General features: G+C 42.3%; 1 protein-coding gene across 1 annotated transcript; it reads left to right on the forward strand.

Annotated features, from left to right (window-relative positions):
- The first annotated feature begins 759 nt into the window (after positions 1-759).
- LOC138165126 (large ribosomal subunit protein uL23-like) lies at positions 760-9,677 on the forward strand. Its single transcript, XM_069093281.1, has 2 exons — positions 760-806; positions 9,245-9,677. The coding sequence occupies exons 1-2, from the start codon at positions 760-762 to the stop codon at positions 9,675-9,677; spliced, it is 480 nt and encodes a 159-aa protein (XP_068949382.1).
- The last annotated feature ends 653 nt before the right edge of the window (positions 9,678-10,330 follow it).

Below are 10,330 nucleotides of genomic sequence, written 5' to 3' on the forward strand. Positions count from 1 at the left end.
ATTCTGTTCCAGTGATTTTTCATTTGTAAAAGTTCTGCGTCCTCTGCTCAACAGCCACAGTATCTGTATCTTGCTCTGCTGGTTTTTTTTATCACTGCAAAGTTTATAATATTTCAACTTTTTTGTCAATTTCTATAGGGAAAGATACACTTTCCACTGCAGAAATCTTAACTTCTTAAGCAAGAATTGTCCCGTAGCCTGTTTTTAATAGCAATATATTCTATTGCCAGGCAGTACGTGAACAAAACAAATTTACCATTACTTATGCTAACTAATGCAGCAGAATTTTTAATTAGACATATGTGTCTCCATGCTAGCAATCAAAACTCATAAATCAAATGCGTGCAAACATTAGTTTATATTATCCATTAGGCAATGCAAACATTAACCCAGAGTCTCCTCTCTGCCCAGCCAGAGCTCATGTGTTTGCCTGGCAAGTCAACAAATTTCTGTCAATCAGTACTGTCTTGAAGAGAATTTCAGGAAGTCTCAAGTCTCAAGGATGAAAATAAGAGTCAGACTCAGTCGTGACCCAAGACCAAGCTGAGGACTGGGGTGTCTCTGGTGGAATTCTTATAGTCACTTTGCCTATTAGCTAGTGACACCAAGCTCTGATGGGAGGTTTTTTTGCCGAAGCGTATGATGAAAAGAATCTGGATGGGGAGGACGCACACATTATTAATATTTGTTTAGCACATTTGGGGAATGCATACATCATTGTCCAATCCTTCTCTTATTATGGTAGAAAAATAACATAAGATGACTCATCGGGCACAGAATGGAGGCTTGACACAAAATGGAGCCAGGTAAGTCAAAGTAACAAACCCATTCTCAATACACACGGACATAGCCCTTCTTTCCTCTTCAGAAAATATACTTTTGCCATCAGGACCAGTTCTTCACCATCAGGTGCCCTGAGCACAAAGCATTTCCATATTTTCCTCTGATTAAGGATATAATTAAAATATTAAAATTGGATTTTATTCCCTTTCTCCCCCAATGCCATTACAGTCTCTTTTCACCAGCTTGCTATTGCTTAGTCCTGACAGAATCCTTGGCTAGAAATTATAGCTTGTCACTTTCCAGAATCTTCATTAGAATGTATTTCTGCAGGGATAGAATTGCGTGCATATGAATGAAGAAATCCAGAATAATTAATGGAGGAACTAAGGCATTGCTGAGCAGGGATTGTTTCTGAATGGGGAAGAATGCAAGTCAGGAACCCAAGGATTTTTCATGGCAGGCGAAAATAATGGGCAATGACTCTTATTGGAGGAATCATTAATTTAAATTAGGAGAGTCCTATAATAATCAGCACTATTTTTGATCAAAAGGCAATTTACATCAGGGAATAGATGGGGCTCCATGGATCATTTTTCTTCATTTTGTTAGCAGGTAGAAGACCGAGACCTTGGAAATGGAGACTGGGTAATTTTTTAAACTGCCTTTTTATCAATAGTAAACAGCCTGAGCATAAACACTCCTATTTTAAAAGGCCACAGTTCACATTTCATACAGTCATACATAAAAAGAGTTCTTGGGGTGGCTAGGTGGCCCTGGACTCAGGAGGACCTGAATTCAAATCTGGCCTCAGACGCTTGACACACTTACTAGCCATGTGACTTTGGGCAAGTCACTTAACCCCAATTGCCCTCCAAAAAAAAAAAGAGGCCTTTCCACAAATGAATGAATCTGTTTGATTCAGATTCATAGAATTTGGTGCCTGGTGGCACAAATTCATAGAAACATTGCTAGTGACAGTTTTAAGTGAGTTTGATGTTTAATTCGTTGCAACATTAAGGTTTTAACCCCTCATCTGAAGCTTTTTTAAAGTCTCAGAGGCTTCCTCAGAAAGGAAGCCTAGAGACCTGGACCACAGTCCCAGCTCTGACCGAGTAATGGGACATCGAGCAAGCCAATAGCTTTCACCTAGCATGTTGCCTGTTGATTTCATTCGATCATGGCATAAGAGACTAGATATGGGAGGGACTTTAGACTTCTCCTAGTTTGATCCCTCATTTTACAGATAAGGAAACTGAGGCCCAAAGAAGTTATTGACTTGTCCGAGGTCCTATAAGAATAGTAAATGCCCCTTTGGGATTTGGACTGAGGTTTTCTTATTCTAACTCCAACATTATTTTTACCCCAGTGCATTACCTCTATAATTTCCTCACCTGCAAAATGAGACTAGCTGACCTCTAGAGTCCTTTTCAGCTCTGGCATCCAAGGATTCTAAGAAAGAGACAAAATTAAAAAGGGGAAGCAGAGAGAATTGTCACCCAGGTATCCACTAGAGATGTGAGCACCTATGTTAAAGTGACTGATACCAAGGACCTGTCCCTGTGTTCTGAACCTCAGCATTCCATCTGACCGTGATGAGAGCAGACCTATGAAGTCAGCATTCTCTAAGCTGCCAACCTGAGACAGAAGGAAATGCTAATTAGGCACCATGACTTCAGGCTTTGTGCCCCAATTCCAGCACCATGGGTCTGACCTGACTTTGCCCCCCCTCTTGCTGGGTTAGGAGTGAAGACGGATTAACTGAATTGACAACCATGACCTATCAGTTTGGGGGATGATAGCCATTAGCATGATCTTGAAGACCTCCAATGATGTCTGTCAGTCAATAAGCATGTATTAAGTGCCTACTGTATGCCAGGCACTGTGGTAAAAGAAAGGCAAATGTCAGTCCCTGCTCTCAAGGAGCTTATATTCTAATGGGGGAGACAGCACACAAACAGTCCACGTGCAAACAGTTGGTATACAGGATAAATTGTACATAATCAACAGAGAAAAAGTGGTAGAATTAACAGGAAATGGCAAAGGCTGCCTAGAAAAGGTGAGATTTTAGTTGTGGCATAGAAGCCAGAAGGAAGAAATAGGGAGGGAAAGACCCCATTATTTTCTGGGGCTGATCATTCCATTTTCTTTTTTATTTACATCATTTATTTTATTTCTATTGATTTCTTTTGCTTCTGTATGACATTAATTTCCAAAGATATACTTCTCCTGAAGCGTAAATCCTCCCTTGAAAAAAAGATTAAAAACAAGCAAAAACAGAGTTCACCAAACCGAACTGACACAGATATGTCTAACAACATATGCAATATCCATGCCTGTGGCTCCCAAGTTTTGTAATCAAGAGAGGAAGGTGCATTTCCTCAACTTTTCTCTGGGGTCAGACCTGGTCATTATAGCTATAGAGCACATTTTTTTTATATTTATTTTTATTGTTCTTTCCTGTTACGTTACTGTAGTAATTTTTTCTGGTTCTGTTTGCTTCCATCTATTAGGTCATATAAGTTTTCCAAGGTTTCTCTGAATTCTTCACATGTGTCATTTCTTATGACCCAGCAATATTCCATGAAAGTATGAACCACCATTTACTTACCCATTCCCCTGTAGCTGAACACCTATTCTCTATGATTTTGTTAATATTGAATGTCCTGCATCAAGTGTCTCATCTGTATAAGAAAGCTGTCTGTCTGTCATTGACCTCCTGGGGGTATGTACCTAGCAGTGGGATGTCACTGTCAAAGGAAATAGGCCCTATGTTTTTTTTAGGATAATATCTAACTTCTTTCCATAGTGCACTGAATTTCTATCTGCACCAGGACTTTATTAGTGTTCCTTTGTTTAGTGTTATTTTGTCATTTCAGTCACATCCGACTCTTTGTGACCCCACTTGGGGTTTTCTTGGCAAAGATACTGAAGTAGTTTGCCATTTCTTTCTCCAACTCATTTGAGAGATGAGGAAACTGAGGCAAACAGGGTTAAGTGACTTGCCATGGGTCACACAGCTAGTATGTGTCTAAGGTTGGATTTGAACCCAGGAAGATGAGTCTTTCTGACTCCAGATCCAGCACTATATCTGCTGCACCACCTAGCCATTCCAGTATCAGCATTATATCATTTGCATTCCTCTCTTTGTGCAACCCCTTCAGCATTGGGTACTTCCAAATTTTTTTCATCTTTGTGAAGAAAGATGGGAGTTTTAGACAATAAACCATAAACTATTAGGCTGCCCTATCGTAAAGTAATGGAGTGTCTGAACTATTGAAATAAGAGTATTTTCTGAATTACCTTATAAGGAACGAGGGACTGGAGCTCAGAAAACCCTCTAACTGTTCCGTGGCAGGGGCTTGGGGGGACGGTGGAAGATGGCGGAGGGCAATACTAGCCTCTGTGTATATTAGCTTTAGTCTACATGCATTCTGGGGGCTGGGCTTATGCCAATCACTTTTACATGGTGCTCCCACTGCCAATTTGCTGTAAATGGAAAGAATAACCATTATTAAATAATCAAAAAGGAATAAGCTTGGCCTCAAATAGGAGATGTCAGAAGACATGCTTCTCCTCCTTTGCAGAGGCTGGGGGGTGGGGAGGCTACTAGATCATCAAATTTGGGGGCACATATGGAGATATTTTGCTGATTCTTTTCCCCTTTTCTTCCTTCTTTTCTACTCAATGTTATTAGTTACAAGGGAAGGCACTGAAAACAAAGAAGGGCAGGGACACAAGGAGACAAATGATTTTTAAAAAGCTATCAGTAAAATTATCTATCTGAAAAAAAAGAAAGCCAATAGTGGAAATAGGCAGAGAGTGTAGCTTTGGCAACTGGCATGTTGTCATGTAGGAAAAAGTCAGATTTTTAGGGTAAAAGAAGTTTAGCCCCATTCCTCAGCTATAATTGGGAATCATGCATCCAGATAGCCCAACAGCCAAGTCTAAGATGCATGGAGCCTTGCCAATTTGGTCAAACTTTTCTGTTGTGACTCTAGGTAATGCTGGGTCCCTGCTCCTTGAGCTCAGCCACTGGCCTTGCCTCTCCTTGTATCCAAAGTATCATTAGTACAGTGCTCATGTGAGGTAAATGTTTAATAAATATTTAGTGATTGTTGATTGAGTAGAGTTTCATGTGAATGCTCTGAAAGGTGACTTCAGTGAATGGAGAGGGGCTCAGTATCATTTGCCAAAGTCCACACGCTCAGCACTGCCCCTACCAAAGAGCCACTGTCCAGAATTCCTCCCAGGGCCACCATTTTAAGGAAAGTGGCCACGTAAGGAGGGTTGTCCTCTTCCTTCCTCATGGGACTCTACAGCTGACCTTCCCAAGCAAAATCAGGATCTCTGCCCTTAAGGAGCTCACAGACTAATGGAGGAGATGACATGTGAGTAGCTCTGTGCCAAGCACTTTGCCTATTTGGGGATAAAAAGACCAAAGAGGAAATAATCCCTGCCCTCAAGGAGCTTTCAGTCCACTGGGGGCCAGGGTAGTGGAGGATATGTGCACTGGTAAGTCATACAAAGGCATTTTAACTAGGTGGTGGGGAGGAGATGCTAACAACTAGGAAATAAGAAAGACTTCCTGGAGGAAGCAGCATTTTTATCAGGGTTGGGCAGGGAGAGTGAGTCTAGAAGTCACTCTGTTCATAGATCCCACCACTCCCATCTCGAGCTAACAAAGGTTCGATTTACGGTTTGGGGAGAGCATAATTTCTCTAGCTTTTCTAGGAAAATAAAGTTACTTTTTTTTAAATTGTGTTTTGAATTCTGAGGTTTTACTTAAGTTGTTTCTGGAGGAATCTGATGCTTTAAATGAATGCTTCACTTTCAATGAAGGGTGGGATTGGAAACCCAAACATGTAATGCAGGAGAGTGCCAACCAAATAGTGTCTAAAGCTTGGCCCACACCCACCAGCCCAAGCAGGAAGGATCCGAGCTACTGAAAGGCTTCAGACTAACAAGGGCTGTATTTATGTATCTGTCTCAGCCTGCCTCCAGGAATTTTTATTTTTTACTTCAAAGGTGGGTTAATTAATGAGGAAGTCTAAGGAAGCATAAATAGCATGCTTTCTCCCAGTGCCCTTTCTCCCTTGCCCCTTGCCCAGCTTTTTTCTGATTGAACTGATGGACTTGTCTTACAGAACGGCATGGCTAGGGTACCCCCACCAAAGCCATATTCCAAAGAGATGAAAGAAAGAGGAATAGGATCCACAGACACAGAAATGATCGGAACAGTTTGTTCGTAGTGTCAAAGAATGGGAATTTCAGGGGACTTGATGATTGAACAGCATAATGAGAAAAAAACTTAATGCTATATAATTATAATGATCGAGGATGACCCCAGATTAAGGAATAGCTAAACAAATCAGTTACATGAATTGAATGGAATGCTATTACACTGTTAGAAATTATGTTTTCAGAGCAAGCTGAGAAGACCTGTGTGAATGTGTTGCATGGAGTGAGTAGGAACAAGAGAATACTTTATACGATAACAACAATATTACAAAAATAGACAATTTTGAAGGACTTAAGAACTGAACTATTTGTGGTCCCTAGAATGTACATACTCCATCCCTCATCTCCTTGCCTTTGCATAGGTCATTCTCTGTGCCTAGAATGTGCTGGCTCTTCTTCCCTGCCTCTCATAACCTTTGTCTTCCTGAAGCCCTCCTGATCCCCTCTACCCCACCCCACCCCCACTGTCGCTGGTGTCTCCTTCCTCTGAGGTCCTTGGATTATACTTATTTTTATATTTGTGATCTCCTAGATAATGGAAGTTCCTTGAGGGCAGTAACTTTTTAAAAATTTTCATTTTTGTAACTCCAGTGTTTGCACTATCTGTTTTTTGACTGAATCTACGATTTCATTAGTGGTAAGAACTTTCAATAAGGAAACTCCTTCTACCAATGTAGATTGGCATTTGTCCTAAAGCTAATAATCTTAGAAAAATTGCCTGGGATCCTAAGGGGTTAAGTGACTTCTCCAGACTCGAAGACTTTCTTCCCCCATACCAAGAATGAATCTTCCTCTTTGTGTATGGCAATCCCTTAATAAATGTTTATTGAATTGAAGCGAATTGGTGGTTGTGGGATAATGGAAAAGGGGAGTAAATCTGGGTAGGAACCTGGAAGGGAAAAGGTTGACACAAGTGGGTGCAAGGAAGCAGGCATGGAGGTGAGGGATGGGAGCTTTGAGCAGGGTAGTTACCACTCAGAATCACATGGATTTTGAGCAGAGGCCACAGGGCAGGAGATGGTCGGGATAATCACATGCTTTCAGTGGTAGTAGCAATAGGAAGTAAGAAACAAGCTTTACGAGATATTGTGAAGGAATGAGAAAAGGGACGAGTCAGAAACACCATCCTCCAGTGACTGAGGGAGGTCTCCCGTGAAGAGCCATATCTGTTCCATCAGAGAATTCAGGTAGACTTGACTTCAAAGGCTGGCCCCCTGCAGGGTGATGTTCTGGAGATCAAAAGGGCCTGGGTTAACCAAAGCACATTCTGTCTCAGAGAAAAAGGTTCCAGGCCAAATATAGATGAAAAAGAAACTCCTGCCCAACTTTCTTTCCCCCTCTGGTTACAAAAAAAAAAAAATCAATGTAATATTAATGTAACCCCAATTAGTGGAGAAAGAAATACAGTGATCCCGAGGGAATCCATTCCTAGGAAGATATTTGCAATGGGGTTCCAGTCAGGAGGGGGTGTGGGCCCTCTGGGCACACAGCTCTAATATTCTCAATAATTTGCATAAGATAGTCTCAGTGCTTGATGGAAAGGAGGGCAGGTAGACTGGAAAGAAGGCTTCCCTTGGATTCACTAGACCTGGGTTCCAGTCCTGTCTCTGATACTTATGGATAGGCATAAAAAAAGGATATAACAACTATACTTCCTATCTCTGGAGGTTATTGAGAGAATCACATGAAATAATTGGTTAGGAAATGTGAATGTGAGTTATGTTGTTATAAAAATGTGGTGGGAGATGATTCCTCAAACCCCCAGCAATATTTCCTTGGGGAAGGAATATCTCACCCACCAGTCACAAGACCATCCTCAGGCATGGGTCATTCTGGCAGGATAGATTCAACAATAATGATATTCCCCTAACTCTTCAGCAGCTGGTACAGTGGAAACAGTGATGGATTGGGAGCCAAAGTCCCCACATTCAAATCCTGGTTCTTGTGTACATTACTTTTCCATTCTGGGCTTCAGTTTCCTCATTTGTGGAATGAGAAAGTTGTCCTCTGAAGTCCCTTCAGGCTTCCAATCTATGACCTTAAGTAGTCTGCAAATATCTCCAAGGAAGCGAGAGCTGTTCTGGGTGTAACCTTCAGAGGCTAAGTTAATGGAACCCTAATTAGGTCCTAGGACTTCTAATCAGACTCTCATAGCAGCTAGGTGGCTAAGTGGTTGGAAGTCAGGAAGACCCCAGCCCTTCAGTCCTTCAGATACTGACTGTATAGCCCTGGGCAAGTCAACTATAACCTCTCTGAGCCTCAGTTTCACCATCTGTGAAATAGATTGGATTTAAAGATCTCTTGGTGTCCTTCCAGCTCTAAATCACTGCTCCTATTAAGACCCTATTCTTCCCCCTCCCCCCTAAGTAGCCCAAGACCAGAGACTTTCACTATGGAAAATGGAAACCACTTCTTTCTCTGCTACTAATTACCTGTGTGACTTTGAGCAGCATGGTCTAGGGAAAAGAAAATGGAGCTCAAAAGTCAGAAGATAGCATCATCATCATCACCAATATCATCTTATTTTTCATCTCCATCTTCTTCTTCATTGCTAGCTTTTCTGGGGTACCTACTGTGCTCCAGTCACTGTACTGAGAACTTCACAGACGTCTCCCTTTGTTCTCTCAACAAACCAGGGAAGTAGATGTTATTTTTATCTTCATTTTACAGTTGAGAAAATTGAGGCAGACACAAATGAAGTGGCCTTTTCAAGGTTACACAGCTAATAAGTATCTGAAGCTGGGTTTGAACTCAGGTCTGCTTGACTCCAGGCTCAGAACTTTATCCATTGTGTAACGCAGCCAGGTTTAAATCCTGGCTTGGCCACTATCTATGTGATTTGGGGTAAGTTCTTTCCCTCCTTTAGGCCTAGTTTCCATATCTGCAAAGTGAAGGGGAAGTCGACTAGGTCCTCTTTAAGGTCCCCTTCATTACTAAATCCTAAGATTCCCAACAAGATCAAGAGGGGAAATTGAAGAATCTGTCGGTACCCAAAGTATCCAGAAAGTCTTGGACAGGAAAGTTTAGTAAAAGCTTTGGACAGGGGAATAGGTAGCTATGTCAATGAAGAACAGTGAATATCCATTGTGAGAGAATTGTAGGGAGAGAAAGGGACAATGGAATGGATTTCCTGGGCACTGCTACATACCAAGAAGGCTTGAACAACTGACTGGAGCCTCCTTTAAGAAACAAGCCTCCTCCGGGGAAGACCATTTCCCCCAAGATGGCGCCAAAGGCGAAGAAAGAAGCCGTTGTGCCCCCCCAAGACAGAAGCCAAGTCCAAGGCTTTGAAGGTCAAGAAGGAGGTGCTGAAGGGTGTCCATAGCCACAAAAAGAAGAAGATCCGAACATCCCCCACCTTCCACCAGCCCAAGACACTAAGACTTCGAAGGCAGCCCAAATACCCTCGGAAGAGTGCCCCTCGCAGAAACAAGCTTGATCACTATACCATCTTAAGTTTGACCACTGAGTCTGCTATGAAGAAGACTAAGGACAACAACACCCTAGTCTTCATTGTGGATGTCAAGGCCAACAAGCGTCAGATCAAGCAGGCCGTAAAGAAGCTGTATGACATCGACGTGGCCAAGGTCAAAACACAGATCCGGCCCAATGGAGAGAAGAAGGCCTATGTCCGTGCTCCAGACTACGATGCTTAAATGTTGCCAACAAAACTGGAATCATCTAACTTACTGTGTCCAGCTGTGTCCCATTGCACCTACAATAAAATGCTTTTCAGAAAAAAAAAAAGGAACATGCCTCGTCCTTGGGTGATCATGACACACCCTTGCTCAAAAATCATCAAATAACTCCCCATTTCTTCCTAAGCTCTTCAGCCAAGCGTTAAAGACTCTAGAATTGCCCCACCATGTGTCCAAGCTTCTCTCCCACCACCTCTTTTTACGTAGTCTAAAGCAGAGCCAGCCCAGATACAATGGCACACCCACCCTTTCCTGAACTCATCTTTCCCACCCCTTTGCCCAGCCCCTTTATTTCTTCCTACTGAAATCCTTCCCATCTCGCTTTCAGTACCAGCCCAGTTGTGCCCCCTGCCAGGCCCACTCCCTGGCCACAGTGATTTCTCTCAACACTTCAAACATCTTTAATAATCCAAGTCTTATTCTATTATTGTCATTGTTTAGGGGCTTTGCTCCAGACCTGTGATGTCCTCTGTGCACGAACTCTTTGGAAAGAAACTGCCTGTATGAGAGAAACAGAGACAGAGACAGAGAGAGAGACAGAGACAGAGGGACAGAGACAGAGACGAGGGACAGAGACAGAGACAGAGAGAGACAGAGACAGACAGAGACAG

This window comes from Petaurus breviceps, unplaced genomic scaffold, assembly GCF_028583685.1.
Source record: "Petaurus breviceps papuanus isolate PSGF00001 unplaced genomic scaffold, PetGlider_PUasm1.0 208, whole genome shotgun sequence".
Lineage (NCBI taxonomy): Eukaryota > Metazoa > Chordata > Mammalia > Diprotodontia > Petauridae > Petaurus > Petaurus breviceps.

Excerpts from the sequence above, each read along its gene's own strand:
- LOC138165126 (XM_069093281.1), top strand. The coding sequence starts at position 760 with ATGACTCATCGGGCACAGAATGGAGGCTTGACACAAAATGGAGCCAG. Across the intron at positions 807-9,244 it reads TTGACACAAAATGGAGCCAG|ATGGCGCCAAAGGCGAAGAA; the intron begins GTAAGTCAAAGT and ends ATTTCCCCCAAG.